We start from the raw sequence: 22,688 nt of genomic DNA, 5'->3' as shown, positions 1-22,688 counted from the left end.
ATGTAGACAAAAATCTGTGAGTGGGAGGGCAACTTAAAGAACAGGGTAGGTTACTTGAGTAGAAGTAAAATGCAAATACTATCTCATTGCTTAAGTTTACTGTGCAACAATGAGCTTACAGTCTGCAATAGAGATACAAATTCCTTTGAGGTAAGAAACAGCATGAGAAAGGATGCCTCTAATTCTAACTAATTTCATCTGAATTCACTTGTGATGGACAGGATGGATTTCACAGTAAGGTAACTTAGATGTACTAAATCTGCCATGGAAACAATATCCTCTGACTTGGACTCCACTTCCTAGAGAAAAGGATTAGAAATACCTGCAGCATGACCATCTTAATGGAAGAGGTTGATGGGAATGCGAGGCATCATTTAAATATTTCTTGATAATCCCATTAGTAAAAACTGAATGAATACAGGTTTGACCTGTCTGGGTAAGATTTCTGTGACAATTAAAATAGCTAATCATATGGATTTCATCTGACAAACAGATAGGATGCATCTTTTAATTCCTCTGGACTGGAAGATAGCATGAACACATGAAATTAATTACTTGCAGATTTAATAATGCAAATAGCTAAAACCTCTGAGCAGAATAATACGTTTTTACTTATGAACACATTATTTGACATTAAGTCTCTTTACATGAGGCATCAGTTATATGCTGCAATTTTAGATTAAAAATGTTAATATTTTATACAGTGATATTTGAGATCATAAAACATTTTTAACTGTGCTATGGGCCAAAAAAGGTCTCTTATGTACAATATTTTACTTTTGGCATCACAGACCGTTAAAAATACATTGTACAATTGAACCACCTTTTATTAGGCAGCTTCCTTTGTGATTTATCCCAAGTGTAAAATATAAAACCAATATTTTTCCAGTACAGATTTATGTCTCGTTAATCATTTTTTGAAGTAGAAAATACTTACATTTAATGAATTGTCTATTAAATATTAATGTTTGCTTTTAGAGGCTTATTGGAGAAACATTGCTTTGGCAAAGAAAAAGGCAATTTATTTTTTGTCCAACAGTTAATTTCACAAACTTAGTAATCAATCAAACACACAAAACGTGCAGGCAGGCTTATTATAGCTTTTGCATACAAATAACCTAGAGGAACTGAACAAGCTGCTTATCATAGCATCACAGAGTAATAGAGGTTGGAAGGGACATCTGGAGGTCATCTAGTCCAAACCCCTGCTCAAAGCAGGGACAACTAGAGTAGTTTGTGGGGTCCTGAATATCTCTGTGGATGGAGACCTCACAACCTCTCTGGACAGAAAGGCCATCACTGACCTCCCATGTGGGCACAGAAGTGTTTGCAGCAGCCCAGGTTCTGAGCACCTGCCTGTGCTCCAGCAAGATGAAGTTATTTGGTTGTTCAACTCCCTCTTCAGAGTCTTGTTTCTCAGCTCATACAACCAAGGAAGACAAGAAATACTGATACGACTATCAACCTAGGCTCCAAAGTCTAGTATCAGTGTCAACACTTTCCAGGATGCAGCGAACTGTCCTGTAGCTCTCTGTTACAGTCTGTATATCTCTCTCTTTGACAGTGTAATGCAAAATTCTTTCTAAAGAGATACACCAGGGAACTCAACAAGAGTTGAGTGGTTGAATTCAACCGCATCTGAGAAAGAGCCTACTCCAAATGACACTATCAGGAGAGACGCTTTAGTTCAGTCCACATGGCACAACGAAGCCCCAAGTCCTTCAAGTCAGCTACACATCCACAAAGTGAGGAATTACAGGCAGAGATGTTAGCCCTGGCTGTAGAGGGAGTAGCAGGGTTACTGCATGTATAGGTTGGGTGCTATCCCATGCTGATGTGACTATAATACCTGCAATTCCCAAGCTAATTCACTCGGAAACACCTGGGGGGGTGTCTCTGCACCACACCTGGTTGTGTGGGACACACGTTTTCCCTGCTCTGCAGGAAAGGGAAAGTCACAGAAGACCATTCTGACAGCACCTTCTCAGACTTAATGCAAGCCCCCATTTTCCAGGAAAGGAAAGGCACCAGAGAAAACACAAGACCCAGTTAAATGAAGGGGAAAGATGCACGTGAAGAACATAAATCACTCACAATTCTACCAGTTATAGTTCCCCATATACTCTGAGAGTCTGGGTGACTCAAATGCCTGTTCCCACAGCTCACATCTCAGTTTTCTGTGCTTTATTTATCTTACTGCTAGGATTATTAGAACTGATCATTTATTTCACATTGTTCAACTCAGTGCTGCAAAATTCTTCTGTCTGGCTCATTTGTAGGCAGAGACATGAGTGAGCAATTTTCCCTTTCCTATTCTCCATTATGCAAATAGTTGTTACATTCCTTTAATAAGATAGCCCTAGTGAATTTCTGAGCAACTGCACTGTGCAGTCTTACTAAAGGTACTCAAATGATCTGATGCATTGAAAATATGTAAACAAAAATTTTACAAGGGAAGTTGTCCTGGAAATCTGCCAAAGCATATGGCAGAGCAGCCATCTCTCCAGGTACGACATCATTACTACATGAAAGGGAAGTGCTTTCCAAAGCAAAATATGATGGCAAGAATAAGCCTGATTAGCACTGTTCAGCTTACAATTCAGGTTAATATAATTAGACAGATTTACCTTTTTCCAAATCCCAAACCATGTTCAGACTGTGTAAGACCTCCCACAACAAAATTAAATATGTAGAACAACAAGAGAAAGGCAAATCCATCTTAATGTGCTGGCTTCACCAACTCACAGTTTCAGGTCAATCATGAAAAGAAATGTTACGGTCTAGCGCAGAGAGGAAATTCCTGATATTTGATGGTCTACATGATTTTTTATCTGTCTCTATTCAGCTAAGCTCAAAGTAGTTTGACTTATGTACATAACTAGATCATCTGATGTTAAAAAAATGTACATCAGAAATAGAAGAAAAATGAAAGTTTCTTAAGCAAAGGTAGTGTAATTAGAATTTAACTGGAGACAAGATAAAATCGAACTACGTAATAATATCTCTAAACTAAGAAGGGAGAATGCTGGATCATTTGTGCATCTCTGTAAAAATCCCTTCATTTGCTAGATGTGCTTTAAATGAAACAGGGTCCATGTATGACAAGGGCAAATTATGATTTTGCTTTGGACTGTTCTAATTTGTTGTGATAAAGCAACTTCCATTTATGGCACAATGTACTGACAAGGCAGGCACCTAAACAGAAGCTCCACTATTGATCAATTATTGCTGTTCCCAGTGTGCCCAGTGACATAAGGTGTTGGATGAAAACACCTCCTGTATGACACAGAAGAGCAGAGCAGCACCAGATGGAGCTTGATATTTTAATGGTTCAGACAAATGTGATGATAGAGGACAAAGATGATTTGCTCGCCTAGTTCAGAGCTCTTACATTAAGATTAAATGAGAGGAGTTACAGAAAACAAGTAAGTCTTCTTTTGCTTGAAGGCCAATATCACTATCAAATAAGGTAATGTTAGTTTTGATCTGATTGCATATGTTGTAAAGTGATGGAACTAATCCTAAAATTGTTTTCTGGATAATACTGACATTTGAGAACCCTATGACGCTGTGAAACTAAGGCCTCAAGTAACACATACACTGGCAAAGAATCCCCCTCTCCAAATTCACTTGCACCATGGAAGCCAACTGCAATGAAGATCTTCGCTTAATAGACAATATTATCTTTCTCTAGAGATGAAGAAATATTCATTCTTTTTAAGAAGTCCTCAAGCTAGCAAAAGGCAGGTTTCTTTAGCTTAGGAAAGTGTAAATGTCTTTGTTACCTATTGACAGAAATGATACAAGGTGTAAACGTTTCTAGATTTTTTTATTTAGAATCATAGAATAGTTCAGGTTGGAAAAGACCCTTAAGATCATCGAGGCCAACCGTTAACCTATCTCTGCTAAGTCCACCACTAAACCATGTTCTCGAGCACCACATCTACTCTTCTTTTAAATACCTCCAGGGATGGAGACTCAACCATTTCCCTGGGCAGCCTGTTCCAATGCCTTTTGCCCACTTTCCATAGAGGGGCTGTGCCTCTAAAAGCTACAGCAGAGAATTCACAGTCCAAAGGTGGAACAGAAGTCACCAAAGTGCTTTTTAGCTCTGTAGGACTATTCAGACACTTTTATTCAGTGTAAAACTTTGGAGTAGAGTTGAAATTCTCACCCATTGTACCTCTGGAACTAGTATAATTGGCATACTTAGGGCAGTCTGTTTCATTCTCTTATGTGGGGAGTGTAAAAATGTAACATGAAAAGAAGAATAAGATAAAAATCTCACTTCACTTAATAATCCCAGTTTTTCTATACACTTTGTAGATGCACTATTATAGACTTTTTCTTCTATTACAAAGATTTCCTGACAGGAAATTTATAATTCCATTAGATGATTTCTGAAAAAAAATCAATATGGCTTATGCATCAAGGGCTCTATAACTTATAATTCAATCATTTTGTTGAAAGGAATTTGCTTAAAAACAAAACAGTTTGGTCCCAAAGAATATTGGAAAACATATTTTAAAAATGGGGGAAAATTCCATTAGCGTTACATCAGTAGACAATGGGAAAAAAATCCAAAGTGCAGAACATTTTCTCAGCAAACCACCACTTAGGGAATTATAATTGTTCATGCACTGCAGGCTGCAGTTTCTGTCAAATATTTAAAATATAACACATAGTATATCCAAGAAATGTAGTGTAGAAACGTGCTTTGCACCATTTGATGCAACTTTATAGTCACTGCAGTTCCTTCTGCCGTACACACATGCACCCTCAGCCATAACCTCCTTCTCCGCCTTTCTCTGTCTTACACAAACATACACACAGTTGACAAACATCTCCCACTGATGTATTTTCCTCCTCCAGAATCCCATCTCTCTGCCTTGCTTGTTTGTCTCCTCTACGTCAATGTCACTTTTCTCTCACCATGTTCCCTCACATGACCACAGAAGGCAACTAGTCCTACACATCACTCTCTGTGTATGATGTACGATGGAGGTATTTCCAACATCAGACCTCTGCCAATGACATCCTCTGGAGCACAACAAATTACAGATATCTGTTTTTTTTTAAATTTCAATTTGAGGACGTAAAAGGAAGTCATCTTAACCTTTGAGCTGGAGCAACCTTGTATAAAATAAACATACATAAAATTCCACAGACTACCAAGGGAAGAAGAATGTGGGAATTCTTGATTTGCCTAGATGGCATTTAAGCACAAAATGGGAGCAAATTGGAAGTTTTGAAAACAATTTTTTTTCTGACGGCATTTACGTGATGGGCCTATCCAGCACAGATGCCATCTCTCCTTTAGAACATGAAAGGTTAACAGGAAAGTATCAAAATACTAATAAGGAAAGAGCTCTGGATAACAACTAAGCAATGACCACCACTGTACATGGTTGGTGGAAAGTGCAGTGACAGCAACACTGTCAAGAAAATAGAAAATTTAATGTCGGAAATGTCACCAAGTGCCTGAAGTGATGAACTTACCTCAGCATATGAAATTTTTTAATGTATAATGAAGAGCAAATGAAAAAGGGGGAAAAAATCATGCTCTGTGCTTAAGGAAATGGCTTCTCTCATATTACTCTCTAGATCTGACAAGAACACTATCGTAGCACAGAAGGCAGAGATAGTGAGGAGGCTGAAAGGTACAAAATGCAGAAAAGATGAACACACAAAATGTCACTGTTATGATCAAGAAGCGAAGTTAGCAACAGAAGCAAGAGATTAGGGTAAGGTACATAAAGAGGAAAAAAATATCAAACTAAGAGCATATAGGGCTTAAATTTCCCTGGTCCTTTATTTTGTATAGCTATTCAGCAGCGGGTGAAGTCCAGCCCCAGTAAGAAAGATATGGATCAATTAAAGAAAGACCAGAGAAGGACTCTTGATCTTCATAAGAACGATCAAGAGTTTTTGGAAATTTGACCTAGAGGAAAAAATTAAGAGAGCCAGGGTGATTCAAAATGCAGAAGAAAATGCTAAGCAGGTAACACATTACCATTTTAAAAATAAGTAACAAATAGTTGTGAATAGGAAGGGAATGAACTGTTCTCCGTGTTACTTTTGAATCAGGCAAGAAATAACAGGATTAAATTGTAGCAAAGGAGATTTAGGTCAGATATGTCAAAAAAAAATCAAGCTGAATAATATTGAAACATTAGAGTGATCTGGCAAGGGAGGCTTCTGGTGTTTAGGAAAAGATTGGATAAACAATTGGCAGTATGTCGTTGGCCTGCCCTTGGAGCTGTGGAAGGGACTCCTAGCCTCTTGAAACCCCTGCACCCTCCCAGTCTCCTCTATTAAGATTTGCAAGAGAATCAAGTAGTTGTAAAACTTTATAAAATCAAACCTTGTTTGTTTGGCACAGCTCACCTTCACCCTGCCCTGGAAGATGTGATAATACAAGATCCAGGAAACAGAGTATTTAATCTTGAGAGACAATACACTAGGAAAAATAAGCATAGCATGAACTGAGTATTGGAAAAAGAAAATGGGACAATTGAGAGAGTAAATAATGTTGTCACTTCCTTTTAAAAACCACAGATCTGGAAGAGTGGTCCTATGCTCAACACAGCTACCCCTTGCATCTGGTTGCTACAACAAGCCTTGAAGCCCAACAGTGTTGTTAGGACTGCGTTAATAATTAGGGATTACATTGGCAAGGGAAATTCAAAGAAACTTCCAAAGAGAGGTCAGAACAATAAAGAGCAGGTCTGGGGACGGAGACATCATCAGTACATTTGGCATAAATGCCTGGCATTCCTGCTAGGGGACAGGATCTAGAAGAGGCATGTGGAGACGTTTGAAAGAGGATGGGGCATCCAACCTTGGGGAAAAGGCAGGGTTAAGAAGCTATCTTAAAATGCTCCACAGATCAAGTCAGTCCTGTGAGGCTTGGAGCAGTAGAACAAAGACAGCCAAGGCTTCCTTAGTTCCCCCAGTGTGTGGGGGAGACAGTGGCTCAAGCAGGGAAAGCTTTAAGTGTTAAACATGAGCTAAAAGTGTTGTTTGCCATATTTTCTTCTTTAGTTCTGGTACCTAATATTTTACTAAGATAAGACTTGTTTGCACATTAAACTTTTTTGGTGTTTATATGAACCTCAGGTGAATCTGAAAGACAAAGGCATAGCACCACCTCAAAGGCAACTGATGCAACTAAAGTGGGTCCACGGATCCTGTTTAACATCAGCCTGGGATTTGCAGGAGTTGGGATGTGGGGATGTAAGGATGATACGGAGTGCTGACAGTGTCTAGTCTGGGACAAAAAGAGAAGCCCTATATCATGCTCCCAATGTGGATGTTACTGTGATGATCTCTGGCAAGAAGGCAGCAATGAAGAGATGGTTCCTGACTTTGGAAAAACTAAAACCGCCATCCACCCCCCCTTCCCTTGTTTTGCTTTCACCATACGAACATCAATAAAGAAATAAAGAGCTATTTGATAAAAATTAAAGATGATTCAGGTAAAAATGGTATTTAAAGCATAAGTTTCTCCAAACGCATCAAATTTCCTTCAGAGACAATTTTAGGATATTTTGAACAGCATTTGTATGCAGCATTTAGTGTGAAATATATTATTATTTTACTTAAAATTAATTTCCGAGATCTTCAGGTTCTATAGGCTTCAAGGTCAAAATTAAGCGGTTAAGAGCATTAGAAACATGTCTTCCCTTTGTTGAAGACATACACTTAACTCAGAACAATTCAATTTACAAGAGGCTAGGTACTCAAGAGTAACACAACAAAACAGATCAGCGCTTTTGGATATTGGTAATAGCTTGTTGACAGTGCTCCAGGGCTTTACTGATAGAATTAAGGGGAATGTTGTCAGGCATTTAGAACGGCGCATATGCACTTTTTAGAAAATAAAAATTCTGGGCATTCAAGAAAACCTGGTACATATTCATGTTTCCACTGCAAATTTTTAGGATCTGACTCTGATAATCTCTGAACATGGGATAAGAAATATAAGTGCAAGTAATCCATTCACTTCCATGTATATCCTGATGAGATCTCAACCAAATTGTGGGCCTGGCACCATGTCCCAAGCTATTTATCTGATTTTACTTTCCTGTAGTCACAGGAAGTAAAACGCCTGTGCAGTGAATCTGACGGCAAACGCTGCTGTCAGCTCATTTCTGCATCAGAAATCTAGGAAATGAGGTTTTCTTTTATGTTACACAGTATCTGATGGAAAATATGCTTGATCCCTTATAGGTAGTCTATGAAATAAATTAAGAACAGAATCAGCAAATAAAAAATTTTGTTAGCTGAGCAAAGTTAGTCCCATATGAACATTTCAGTGATCAGCTGTGATGCTATTTAAGAGAGAAATTAATTTTGTTTCAACACCAAACTGAATAAATTACATGAAAATGAAGCAAATTGAACAAGATTTCTAAAAATTTGTAGGTAAACGTATGTAAAATTTCAATTTGATTTAAGTTTAAATATTGTTCACACAAAATAGCATGTTCTGGTGAATTACAGGATTATATAATTACTTCTACATGTTTTCTCTTCTTTTTTTTTTTCTTTCTGTTATCTCTTTTGTAAAGGTAAGCCCTTCTTATCAACTAGCATGGCATTTTAATATCAGGAATTTAATTTTGAATCTGTTTAAATGTAATGTTTTCCCATTTTCAAAATGTTTCCCTCTTTCCTCAGCTAAAACTGTTGGCTGAGTCTAATCTATATTAATATTAATTCCTTGCCTTTCTCCTCCCCTGCCTTCTGTTAAGTCATCCTCCATAAATACAAAAGATTTGTTTCAAGATGTTAAGGGCTTGTGTTGTATTTCTTAAGAGATTTTACACTCAGATTTTTTATAGGGGGAGTTATACAGTGAGAAGGGTTCTTTTCTTACTTGTCTGCTGTGATTTAATGTGGATATACCTTCACATCCTGATACTATCTTCCTCTTAATTCTTTCTGACCATCATCTTTCTCCCCTTCTTTCCCAAAACTCCAATGTGCCCACCTTCAGGCCAAGATGGAAATGTAAATTGACGTGGCAAGCAGTTATCAATTCACAGTCAAAACAGCAAAGAACAGAAGGTGTCAAAGAATGGAAAATCTGCAGAAGCATTAATCTATTCCATAGCTTGGGGGTTTTAGAACTAAACTTTACAGTTGTCACACAATTCTGTTAGCTGTTTGCTTTACACTCCACCAGTATTGGGACTGATCATGCAATCCACAGATTTACTCACGTAAGTCCATAGATATCACTTGGGCACAGGACAAACAAAAAATCTTATCTTTAATAGTTTATAGATATGGTGTGTGCCATATATCTGACCCAGTTTCCCCTACTGGACACTGGCAGGCTGCTGTATTTGTATCAAAACACTGGAACTATCATGGCTCTAAGCCCACTGATCCTGAGAAGTTGCCTGAAGGGTTACTCCTAAGGAGCTGACATCACAGGTGTGATTCAGGGCAACTATGTTTAGATGTCTGCAATGGAGAGGAACAGGCACCTTCAGTGTACAACTCATTTGTTCTATTTTCCTCAGATTGGGATGAACTGCTGCCTAGAAGGGCTTGTTCCTCCCCAGCCAGATATCTACATTGCAAAAGGCTAGTCAATAAGATGGTTCTTTTCCCTCTTGGGGCTCTGCAGTACAGCCACCTTATTTTCCCTGGGCTCCTGTTACCCTCCTCACCACCCACCCCAACTTCTGCAGTAGCATAGACACATTACTTCCTACAACCGCACCTTCATGGCTGGCTCTAGTTCACTGCTTAGCTGTCTGGGACACATCACAGTGACAGTAAGTGATTCAGAATATTTTACAAGGCCTTGGCTGCCATCCATTTCCCTCGTCCCACCTTATTCATTGTGCCCACAGAGAAAAAGGGAAATACAGATCTGTAAATGACAAATCCTCCCATTAGAGTCCTTTGCACTTTAAAAGGCCTCTTGATTTTGGTCAGTACTTTCTGTATTTTATTACTTGAATTCTTTTCTCCTGTGAATTTCTGAAGCTAATGATAAAATCCATAAATTTGCACAAGACTGTTGACTCTGGATTGTTCTACATACCACAGCTTCCATCCACTCAACTGCTGTTTCAGGACATTTGTTTAATCCAGTCCTGTCTCAGAAAACCACAGTTTCCAACAGCCAATAGCACTCACAGTACAAACTCAAGATGTAGTCTGCACTGAACTACAGATACAGAAGAAAAAAGCCATGGCCATCCTGACCTAGTATTGGTGACAGTTCTGCTTCAGGAAGATGACCTTCAGACATGCCTTCCCATCAGCACTCCTATGACAGTAGGAATGCCTGAGCTTCTCCAGACTTCCCAGAAAATGAGGTCACAGATCAGATTATTAACTTACAAGGCAAAGAAAGGCACAGAAGTCTAGGTATGGAAAGACAAGTTTCTGAGTGGAGAAGAGCATATAAAGAGCAGTGCAGTAAAACTCTGAGTTATTGAAATTACTGGAGGTTAGGCTAATCCATATTAAAACTGAGTGTAACATCTGACTTTCATTTAAGACAAATGTAAAAAGTAGCTGGGCACCTTTATGGAATGGAAAGACCAAAAAAAAAGCAGACATAAAAAATGAATAAGTGTATCCACCTGGAAAAAGGCACATGAAAGTCCCTGAGCAACATAGTCTTGATCTCATAGCTGACCCTGTTTTGAGCAAGAGGTTGGACTACAGACTTCCTGAGGTCTTTTCCAACCAAATTATCATATGATTCTATAAAAGGCCAGGGAAAAAGCCAGTCATCTGGACTAGGCAAGAGTGCTTTCTGATTTGCTAACAAACTTAAGAGATGGTGATTTCACTACCTACCTAGTCAATGTGTATACACTGGAAGCAGAAAAATTCTGAAGAAATGGACCTGGCAAAGAAAACGATCCTAAGAAAAACCTTTACAGGGTGCTCTGTATTATGAGCAAATCAAGTATCTTCCATGTGATTCTTCTGGTCTCCACAGAAACTTCATACATTACTTCTTAACAAAATGGATTGCAACAAAGCAAAAAACAGCTTTGTTTTGCTTTTTCACTCCCTAGTCAAAGTAACGTACAGGATCCTGAACTGGAGCATGCTTGGTGTTACCTGGTGAAGTGGCTTTCAGACCTAATTCATATGCTCCAGAGGTGCAAAATCCTCTTCAGACCATTAAATTCAAGTCTATATCCAAAATTATTTTATATGCTTGCATTACAAACAAGTCAGAAAAAGTAATGCACATAAACATGTCTGAATAGCTTTCTCCTAAATGTGGATAACTTTTTTATAGCTTTTATTTTAAAGAAATGAAAAATTACATTACAGAACTTTATTTTTATTGATGTTTGGTAATTGAGAAAATCAGATTTGCACAACTAGTGGAATCATGAGAATGTTATAAGTGTCTCATTTAAATGGACTTTAAAGGGAATGACCTAAATAAAAGAGGTTTTAGTAGATTGATTAAAAAGTCTTCATGCAATTCTCCTCAAAAAAAAAAAAAAAAGAAGAAAAAGAGAAAAATGTTAAAAGTTGAGAAAAATATATAGGTTGGAATTTAGCAACTACCAGTCAAGCAAATAAACTTGCTGATACACTTCTTTCAAAAAACAATTTCTGCTTCTGAAACTAAGCCAATTAAACTAAAAATGGGAAAAGATACACTAAAATTAGATGGATGAGTTGTAACAGCTTATTATGGGAGATAATTTTCCAACCAATTTAGTTTTAAAACCTATCTATACCTAAATTCAAACCCTTAAATTTTATACATAAGGAAATGGTGTATACTCAATGTTAGACACGATATTGCAAAGACACAGAAAGATACAGGAAACCTATATACTTGTACTTCTTATGTATAGAAGCATGTGAAAATCCCTCAGTATTCTACCATTATTACTAGCCTACAATGGCAGTTTTTCAAAACATGACATTTATAAACTAACCTGAAAGGGGAAAGTCAAAAAACCACATTGGAAACAAAGAGCAAATATCTCCAAATCTACCAGTCATTAAAAATAACATGAATTTTGCATATTGAAAGAGAAAGTGGAGAGTCATGATTTCCAGACTTACATGTCTCCATTTTGTTCTTCTCCTATCTACATTCTCACTGTGGAGGTTTTCTTCTTTATGGAAAGTTTTGAATTTTAAAAAGGTATAAGAGATGGTTGTTAAAAAAAGTAAGCACAAAGTTCTTATACTAGTGCTTGACAGTGAGGACTTCAGAAAGGGGCGTCAATCTTATTTGTTATAAGTGGAAAGATCTATTTGCGTCTACTAACAGAAACAACAGCAAGCTGTATCTAAGAAAAGTAGTAAGTACTGTACCATGAAAACCTCCAAGAGGAAAGAAATGGGTCTTTACACTTCTTTGCCTACAAGGCACTTTTAGAGGTTGTTTTAAAAACTTTCATATAAGAATATGAAAGATATTTGTGCACAGAACAGAGTTTTGTAAACCAGATAAAACTTTAAACAGGGGGACATGATTAATTGGCTGTCAGAGGTTTCAGTCGATGTGGCTATCTCAGGAACATTTTTTCCCTCAGGTCAGGCTTTATTAAACTTCATTTACAACATCACTTCATTACCACTCTGAAGCAGCAAGAAACAAATACGTAAATATGCAGTGGATAATGCTGGATTTAATTTGGGCCCAGAGAGCCATAAACTCAAACGTTTTTTTCAATAAAGTCTGAGTATTGAGGTAATTTGACTAGCTCTATTTTGTGAGGCACAAATTAAAAGACAGTTAATCCAAGGCCCACAGTGCCAGTGCTCCACTCACTCCATGACCAAATTAACCTGGTATAACAAAGTAATTCACCGATGAGAGGCCCTCTTGTGCCAAAAGCAGGTGAGAAATGGAATTGTCCTTTCCAGATTCACACTTCCCTCCTGGGACTACTTCCAGGGAGGGCCACCCCACATCACTTCATGATGCAGGGGAAGACGCAAATGTCCCCTAGACCAAGAAGGCACTGTGGCCACTTGAAATCATTACTATTTGTTCAGAAGAGTAATGCTGTAAATACAATGCCATCTTTTCAAAACAAGTACGAAATGAGAATGTAAAACGTACTGCTGGCATTTCTATATACTCTGTCTTTCTGTTCCCTACAGACAGCTCTAGATTTTTGCTCAGTAAGCCAGTACTATCAGGGAGTGTTGCAGCAGACCAGTCATGATACCTTTGGGCAATGAAAACTCTCACTGTGCATTAAGTGATAGTAGCCTTATGGATTACGCTTGTTCCTGATGCCACTGGCAGGCAAACATAATCTCAAAAATAACTGCAGTTTAAGACCAATTATTGTAAAGGGAAAGGTGACTTGACATATAGGGGACATCTCATACGTAACCTTCATTGGTTTTTTTAATCTATCGCCTGTCTGTTTTTTTCCAGGAACCTGGTGTCCTTCAAAAGGTTTTTGACATTCTGATTTTTGAAGACTGAAGACAGGAAACTCTCTGACAAAAAAATCCTACTTAACATTCCTGAAGGAAAATAAGTATCTCAGAGGCCTTTTTATCCTTTTTCAGTTATCTACGTATTTTCTATATTACCTCCATACTCCTTGAAAAAGCCATACTTTTTTCAAATGTAGATTGATTTTTCAGCAACAGTTTCTTAGTCTAGTAGCTTTACAAAGTCCTGCTAAAGGCTGGAATTTTTCAACTCAGAAACTTGTTCATTTCTAGGCTCCCTCAGACAATCAAGAAGGTTACTTCTAAAAACTGCACACTGAAATTTGAGTTCAGACTCTATCCACCCAGACTTCCATGTACCTCCTCAAATTTCTCTTCCAAATTGCCACTGTGCTGCACAGTGTACTAGACATAATAGTATCTGAAAACTAAAACATTTTCCCTCAGAAGCCCAGGTAGCTGGAAACTCCTCCACTGTTTAGTGACGATGCTTTCTGGTACAGAGCACTCTGTGGAAAAGGACATTGTTCTGTTCATACCTATACATTTTTCTGTAAAACACTGCCAAAAAGAGACTCCACTTGCTATTTGCATTAGATAATGAACTAACATAAATCTTTGGAAGACCAGTCTGTTTTTAACTTGCTCTGGCTGAATTTGGATGAAATGAACAGCCCAATGTTTTAAATTAAATAGCTGGAAGCACTTTCACTTATAATGCATGTGGTGGGCTTGCATTTCAGCCTGGTTCCCTTTTTGCAGGCATAGTTTATGTCACTTTTATGTCTCCATCTGTGATCCGTGGATGCAATCAGACACAGTGCTTAAACATTAAATAACAAACTGCATCTGCTAATAATGGGATATTATGCTGTTCGTGAAACCACAGATCCTGCAGGCTGCATAATTTGTACTATAAGATCATTAGCTGTAGATATTTACATATTGAATATGATGAGAAAAGTGAAAGACTGAAACAACTTACTAGACTGCATGAAAGCTACTGAATGCTTGATATTAGTTACAGTAGTAGATTAGCATTGAACTACATGTGATCTTCTCCAAAGACAAAGAAGGCCTAGTTTTGTCCAAACGCCAGTTATTCAAACACAGGGAAATGCATGCCACTGTCACTCACGTCTTACTATTTTACTTATTGCAGCTCTAGCATGAAAACAAAGTTCCCTCCCTTATGTCAAGTGGCTGGAACATCTACATGGTATTTTTCATTACCTTGAGATAGATAGTGGCCATCCTTGCTTCTCCTGTGTGCATACATGAGTGCATATGTGTATATGTGTCCAAGCATGTACGTGGGTAAGTGTGTGATGACTGGAGATACTCACAGTAACTAGAGGGTCCTCCATCACTATTAAAAATGAAAAAAGAACAGGAAAGAATTTGATTTCATTTCTTCTTGAAAATGTCCTTTAGTATGGTTTAAAATTAAATCAGCAAGGAAAGACAGGATGTGTAAATTGTAACAAATACAAAATGATGTAATTTAAAACATATTAACATGGTAAAGACAGATCCCCCAGCTAGCATAAACTGTCACTGAGCTGTTGACTTAAATGATAAGGTGACAGCCATCAGTCTGCCCCACTGCAATTAAAGCATTCACACATTATTATAGAACAGAAAAGGAAGATGTGAACCATGTTGAAATTAAGAGGCTCATTAGGTCAGCAACCCCTAATTTTTCTAGGTGGGGAGCTATATAGTTTGCCTTAAAGGGAAGTCTTTTAGCCATAGGTGACACCCTCTATGTGGCCTGATCTACCATGCCTGCACAGTATGGATGATCATCACATGCACAGCTGTCCTGGTGCTTCCTAGCACCAGGGCATATACTGTCACACAATGCATGCACACAGGTATGTAAAAAAAGCTCAGAGGACAGCAGATGCAATTTTGGTGGTGGAAGCTTTCCCTTGCCACCCTTTTCTCTAGCGGATAGTGGGTTTTGGTATGTGCAGAGTAAGCTGAACTTGACAGGGAAGGGATATGAGCACCAAAGGAAAATAGCAGCCAGGAAAAGATTCCCCAGCTGACCTGCAGCCTGCTCCTGACTGCCACACAAACTCTCTCGGCAAGCTGCAAATAGTTATTGGGCCATAGGCTGAGCACTCCGCTATAAACTGTATGCCTGGTTGATTAAATTAACACCTATAACAGCAATAAGTTACAAACAAGTTATTGTTCTTTCAATAACTGAATAAACTGAAGTCATAACCAAAAAAGAAACTTAGAGTCACTCCAAAGGCACAGAGATTTTATTGTGCACTGTTTCTCAGAGAACCAAATTACATAAGCTAAGTTTATAAAACACCTTTCCTTACTCAGATCTGCAAATGCCACTTGGGGTCTGGAAGTCAGCTTAATTCTTTTCTGCCCATGAATCACAATCAGCAATAACGTTTATGTAACAGGACTCTCACGAACAATTGTGGCAATGACACACAAACCAGAAAAAAGCAGATCAGTCTCACATAACTGTTTTGGCTCTGCAGTACTAACAACAACAACAAAAAGTAGTAGGTGTCATTTCTGACACAGATGAAAATATTTGACTATGCTCAGGAGGAAGAGCTGTTGATTATAACGTCTCTTTTTCACATCACCACTTTCTGAGCACAACTATATTTAAAGTTTTAGTCTTTGAAGTTCTTGTTTTTTTCATATTCATTATTTCTAACTTTTACCTCACTTTGACACAGTCAGAAGTCTATTTTGGTTTTACACTTAGGGATGAGCCAAGAGTCACGGAGATACTATATTGTATGCTCTTTCTGTCATCTGTAATTTCTCTCAACATTCATCATTTTAAACCAGGCTCCAAGTTGCTGCTAAATATAAGTCTCTTACTGATACATGTTTCTAGCCTCTAAAGTCCTGCCCCATCAGCGCAAAGTTACATCTCCATTAAGAGAAACTGCTTCATAGAACTCCTGCTACCTCGCCATGAACCCATCTACATCTGTTTGCAAACTTGAAAAGTCATGAAATAAGAGTATCCTGTAACTATATTCCATCAACTACTGAAAAAGATCTCAAAACATAACTTTCAGACTCAGATTAATGTAACTTTCAGACTCAGATTATACCTGCTAGTAGACATTTATTCATACAACAAAAGGGAAGCTTATAGCGTGCTTTTCTTCCCTGTCTTTTTGAGTTTTCACCAGAGAACACCTATTGTATATTTCTACTGCCTATTGTACACACCAGCTGCATATCGGCTGCCAGATGTTGCCCCAGAAATGTCAGCTGCTGCTTGAGGCAGGGAGTGAATGCAATTAGAGATGCCCTGGTGACAGCTTGACACTTATGGTGGCAATGTTTCAATTTTTAATTGGGCATGTAACACAAAAACCACACAATTTGGATTATTCCTGAAAACTGGACCAGTACACTATGCTAACATCTTTCATTTGGGAGATGCAAAGATCAATGTGTGGTCAGAAGCCCAAATGGATTGACTGCTTTTTGTAAAATATCTGAAACTAGTTCCTGAAACATATTCCGCATCCAGTAGCTGTGAGGAGACCTGCTTTTTAAGGCAGGAATGTTATTGCTTTAAAGCAGTTCATTGCTTTTGTACTGAAACACTAGTATACATAAATATGCAAAATATAAAAACCAGAGAGCCTGAATACTCCTTTCGCTGCTTATGTGACTAGTTCCCCTTTACTACATTTCCATCTATCCATTTCTATTGACATGTCAAATGCCTTTTCAAAGAAACTGTATCAAATCAACTTACAAATTATAAATTAAAAACTTTGGACACAATCATTAAGCAAAATGTATGAAGTACATTTAGTAGTAGAACTACTCTGTATGAATTAGTTTAGTGCAGTCATGAGAAACAAACAAAAAAAAAACCCCAAAAATATGCCAAGTTCAAACTAAATGTAGTCTTTTCCTAGGGCTACACGACCAGATCCTACCCAACATCAGATTCATTTTGGATACACAGTATTTACTTAACTCTAAGATGACCTCCTTCTCTTTAACAAAGTAGAAATCCAAGGGTGGTCTGTGTTTGTTCATCCAGCATAGATTTCTTTGAACTACCTTACCTCTATCCTGCATTTGCATTGCATTCAGTCCAGCTTAAATAGGTTGGAAGTGAACAAGTTATGTATGTTAGCTGCTCCATGCTGGCTACCTCTATGCATGCTCCATTAGTGTAGTATAATTTAAAGTACCTTACTGAAAGATGTATGTAATACTGTATCCATGTACCAGCACAGCATAGTTACTGTTTACAGCAACTTAGTTCTACCTGGCCATTTAGGATAGGGATTAAAATAGATTAGTTGAAGCTGCAGAAATAATTTCAGGTAAGGGAACTTAGCTGGATTTTGACCAAGAGGTTGAATTTATAAATCTTCGTTCTTGTGAAAAATACCATGGGCCCAATGTAATTCTGACTCTTCATTCTCTCTTGAAAGGATAGGTTTTCCAGAAAAATGCTGGGTTTTTACTGTCCCAGAGGGATGAACACTATATTTGGAATGACAGACACTATCTGTATTTTCTCTTTACATAAAAGTGACCCTAAGTTACTTTTTTCTGAGAGTCAATGGGCTGATCGGATAAATATGAAACATACCCTCAGAATGTGGGCAGCAGTACCCTGTCTCCTGTTAACCATTTGCCAGTCAACTCTGGACGGTGTGAGTCTTGTGTAATATTCACAGAAGGTATCAATACCTACAAACCGGCAATGCTACTGGTACCTCATCTCTGATAAGAACTTGCTCCATTTGGAGACTGTCCTCTCCATTTTACCCAATATACGTGTGTCTCAAAGAGTGTTAAAAACTGAAAACAGTAGGGTCATCAAGAATCCCAGAGCCAGGATAACATAGTTATTTATCTCACTTGTGAGACACTGTAAAAAAGGATAAATCAATATAGGAAATTTTATATCTGGCTGAAAAGAAAATACAGTCTCTTTTCCTGGAGTGACCTATATTTTCAATTAACTTACCTAGAGCTTCTATGCATATGATCATATGTGTTGGATGTGATCCATGTTGGACTGGGACAACACAGTCATCCTATCCAGACCCAATATACACTGAAAAGCAGGGAGAAGGGTCAGAAGATGATTTATGCTGTTCCACTTGATTAGCATTCACTCTTAGAGCCCTGTTTTCCATGCCTTCACTAATCCAATGATCTGTTCCTTGGTCTGGGATCCCCTCATTGTTTGCTACTGCATATACAGAGCACCAAACCTGGCAGCACTTCCATGGGAGAGTGGTGTGGTATAGCTGAAGAATGTGAAGGTGAATTCATTGGGGAATATCTGCAAAATGTTATTACCTTTTTCTAGAGTCAGAAACATACACCTGTTCAGACCTTTCTCAGCTACACGATCTTGACATTGTGCCTGAAGTTATCTCAACATTTCTTGATTAATTTCAGATTCACTTTCCCATTTCCTGCTAAGTGAACACCTTGCTCCTTGCACCCACCATTTCCTGGGTATTTTGCTGTGCTACAATTGTCAACGAGCCCCTACAGTGCATTTTTCTTTCTCTGCAGTGTTACTGACGAATCTGGTTTTGAAACTGCAGTGTGAACAGTTTTCCTCTCTGCCACTGATTTCACGTTAAAAAGACAGGACTAACACAATCAAATGTCAATCTATGAACAGCCAGTAGTCAAAGAAGAATGAACTAACAACCACACAAAATTCATGGGAGGTAAAAAGTTTCTTTCAGTCCAGCGGTAACAGCCTGTTGCCTCTGTATAAGTTCTGTGGCCAAAGCCACAGACAATTCTCTGGTTTTATCCAGGAGCAAACTTTTCCCAGTGGAAGCAATGTGTTATGTATGAAAAATCAGAAAACAGACCTGCTGTTAAAATCTCCCAGAACTGAAACTCAGAATGATGCGTAGTCTCACCAGAAGGAGAAGTAAAAATAATGAGAAATAATCTAGGCATTAACCGATCACACCACTTAGTTTAAACCTAAGTGTTATGCAGCACAGTTGTTACTCTGCGGGGAGGGAGCGTACCAAGAATGTACTTATTTCCTTCAGGATTATAATTCAACTTGGAAACTAACGTGGCCATTAAATATACATGCTAGGGTTTAATTTTAGGTCAGAGTCCCATGTTAAAAAAGATTCCTACCCTAGATTTTAAAACATTAGCCTGAGTCATGTAACACAACCTCATTTTGATCATTCTGAGTTTAGAAAATGTACAATTACTGATGCTGGCAAGAAGTCACATCAAGGCCAAATGAGATTAATAAGAAATAAAACTGCATGTCAGTAGCGTAATAGAAACTGAAATGACTAATCAAATGGGCAGAACACTCATGCAGCCTAGGCAGCAAAGTCCAAGTAAATGGGCTTGAAAGCCAAAAGAAAACTCCATAGTAGGCACTTAAATCATTAATTTGAAAAAGTTTTTTGTGCAGAATGTTGCAATAAGTTTCATAATACTTAAAATATAAAGTGATTTCATAGCTTTCACTGCTGACCTTAGCACAGTAATAAATCTGCAAAAATCACGAAGTAGGAAAAGATAGGTTCAAGACCATTGGGCAGATGTATCAATAGGGAGAATGTATTCCACGTTCATTTTCTGCACTGCCCAGACTTCAGAGACTTCTTCAGCACCTCTCCTGGTAGAAGCGGGGCAGAATGCTAGGATGTGAAGCTGAACAGCTGCAGCAACACTCTCGTGTTCTTGGATGTTGGGTTACAACTCCTACAGACAGTGGTATGTTTACAGGAAATGCAATAAATGAACAATGGCTGCCATTGAAAACATCCATCAACTACTGCAGCACTAAAGACGCTAACTTCCAGGTTATTTGAAAGAATAGTTCATGGTAACTGGTTGATGTAACCAGTGATATGTTCTTATAAACTTATATTCACCGGTAACCATGTTCATGCAAAAACAATTAAAGAAAGGAAACATTTTCATTATTCTGGAGAGAAACAGCTTCCGTTTTTTCCTTCCCCGGTGTGCTCCAAAGAAGCGTGCCTTTCAAGTACATGGAAAGAATATCTATACATGTACCAGGAATTCAGTGAAAGAAAGGGAGATAATGCCCAGCACCTACATAATTGACCAAAGCCTGTAACCTGAAAATTCCTCTGCTGTTTCCATCAGTGGCAGCACGACAATGCGTATTACCATGAGTGTGAGTTGATCAAGCACAAGTAAAGCTAAATATTCAGCAATATCTATTCTGCACAGAAGTGACACTTAAGCCCTGTTTAAGCACACTTACGAAAGTTTAAGAAGGAACATAGCCTAGGCAAAAGACAGATGGTCTCTTTAAGCCCTGCTCCTGATACCTATCAGATCAATAGATTTTTAGACAGTTTACATTCATTTTTACGCTCTTGTCCAGAAAAGATTTACTGTTTTAGGACATTGTGTTGGAAATACATTGATATAAACGATTCATATGTACTGTCCAATTATTTCAACGTTTAGGATTAAGACAGAAGGAGAGATTTTAGGCTGTCTTCAAACTATTAAGATACCACTCAAGTCCCTGTGCCTAAGCTGACAGGAAAAGGAAGGCAGGGGTCTCGTTAGGTCTCTGGAAAGAGTACCAAGAGCCACAGCAAAGAGTGGGGCAGGTAGCTAAAAGGAAACGTAAGTGCAGAAATGTGGATTGCGCTCTGTAGAATTTAGGCCATCCAAACCCAGCACTTGTTTTCCCTACTGCACAGCACAGTGGATGAAATTCTGTGGCCTACTTGTGCATAAGGTTGAAAAAGATGACTGTAATGGCCTGTTTTGGCCTTCAATTCATGTGTCTGATTTTCCTTTAGGCTATGCTTTCCCACTGCTCTGGCAACAAATAGCCTATATTTAGGCATGCTTAAAAGCATTTTTCCACTGCTACAGCAGAGTAAAGGGGTTTCAGGGTAAACAAAACTCATACCCTCAGATTCTACACAGCTTTAAATGTTAGGAGTTTTTTTCAAGAAAGCTCTCTTACCTCTTTTTCCATTTGAAGACCTTCTGCTCTGATATTTCTCTCAAATACTTCCCTCTTTTCTGTCTGCGGATTAGATTTTCTATATACCAGGATGTAGTCAATCCGGCATTTCCCATCTCTAAAATATAGTCCATTGGCTTTGTTCTTATCAGGTACTTCCTGTAAAGAGAAAGTCGAACATTTCAGTAATGTTAATTTGCCTTGGTAATTGCTGCATTGCTGTTTGCATCAGCAGTTTTCAGTAATACTCAACAGGAAAGATAAGGAATCAGAACAAGGAGTTCAAGTTTTTAGGTGTTTTACATACAGTGCCTCTGAGGTTATCTGAAAGTAGTACAGACTTCCCCATTTCAAAAGCAGGAGGTCTTGTTAGGCAGATGTTTTGTCATACAGGCATGGGATAGGACAGAATAGAGAACGCAAGCCAACCTTCCTCCCCCACCACCCTCCAGAAAATTAGGAATAACTTGTTACATATAAAATAAAGCAGAGAATAGTGTTACTGAAGCATAAATTTAAAACTAAGAACTTAGTATGGTAGAATGTCTGTGTACATGTGAGAAGAATAAGAAATGGCATGAACATTTACTGTGGTGAGAAACACTAAGACCTGGCACAGAAATTCTCATTGCTTTGTGATGACTATAGTACCTCTGCCTCACAGGACACAGACAGGATATGAAGGTCCTGTACCTATCTCATCAGACTAACTACAGAGTATTCTTGGCTTAAGGAATGTCTGAGGAAGCCCATTGGATTTATCTGAAAATAATTCCTGGTGTTTGGTCTAGCAGTACATAAACACAATAAATACTGTTTCTTGGCTATTTCCTGCAAAGAACATGCCTGTTCAAATGTTTGCTCTGACAGAAGCAACTTGGTTTCACTGTTAATAAGAGGTCAAGCAGGTCCCTCTCCTGAGATCTAAAAGACCAAAATGCTGGTCTTTTTTCAGAAATACATGAGGTGAAACTCTCTACAGATTCTCCTCACAATTTAACACTACTTCCACATAATACAAGTCCTGCCCAGGGGTTAAGCTTTTGCTTTCAAACAAGTTGAAATTGTGTGGCAGTTTGTGGGCTGGAGTGTTTTGTACAAGAAATGTACACTGTGAATGATATATGGGAACAAACAGCACTCTGTCAGGGCAGTATAATGGGCAGGGGCCTTCAGGGACCTCAAAATCAGTCCAGCTCCAAGCTGAAGGAGGGTTAGGCTAACTCTTCTGTTTTTCCAGAATTTGTCCAATGATTCCTGCCAG

At 38.3% G+C, this 22,688-nt stretch overlaps 1 protein-coding gene across 6 annotated transcripts in view; it reads right to left on the bottom strand.

The window, feature by feature from the left end:
- ANO4 (anoctamin 4) overlaps positions 1-22,688 on the bottom strand; it is a 197,529-nt gene that overhangs the window by 78,942 nt on the left and 95,899 nt on the right. For all 6 annotated transcript variants that reach the window (XM_087764788.1, XM_087764785.1, XM_087764789.1 and 3 more), the window contains one exon: positions 21,425-21,583. In XM_087764788.1, coding sequence (XP_087620914.1) covers positions 21,425-21,583 — 159 coding nt within the window. The remainder of the gene's footprint in view (positions 1-21,424; positions 21,584-22,688) is intronic.

The sequence above is a fragment of the Nipponia nippon genome, unplaced genomic scaffold (genome assembly GCF_047370975.1).
Source record: "Nipponia nippon isolate SJK-2023a ecotype South Korea unplaced genomic scaffold, ASM4737097v1 scaffold_3, whole genome shotgun sequence".
NCBI lineage: Eukaryota > Metazoa > Chordata > Aves > Pelecaniformes > Threskiornithidae > Nipponia > Nipponia nippon.
The sequence above is the reverse complement of the archived record's forward strand: the minus strand, read 5'-3'. Positions and strand labels throughout refer to the sequence as shown.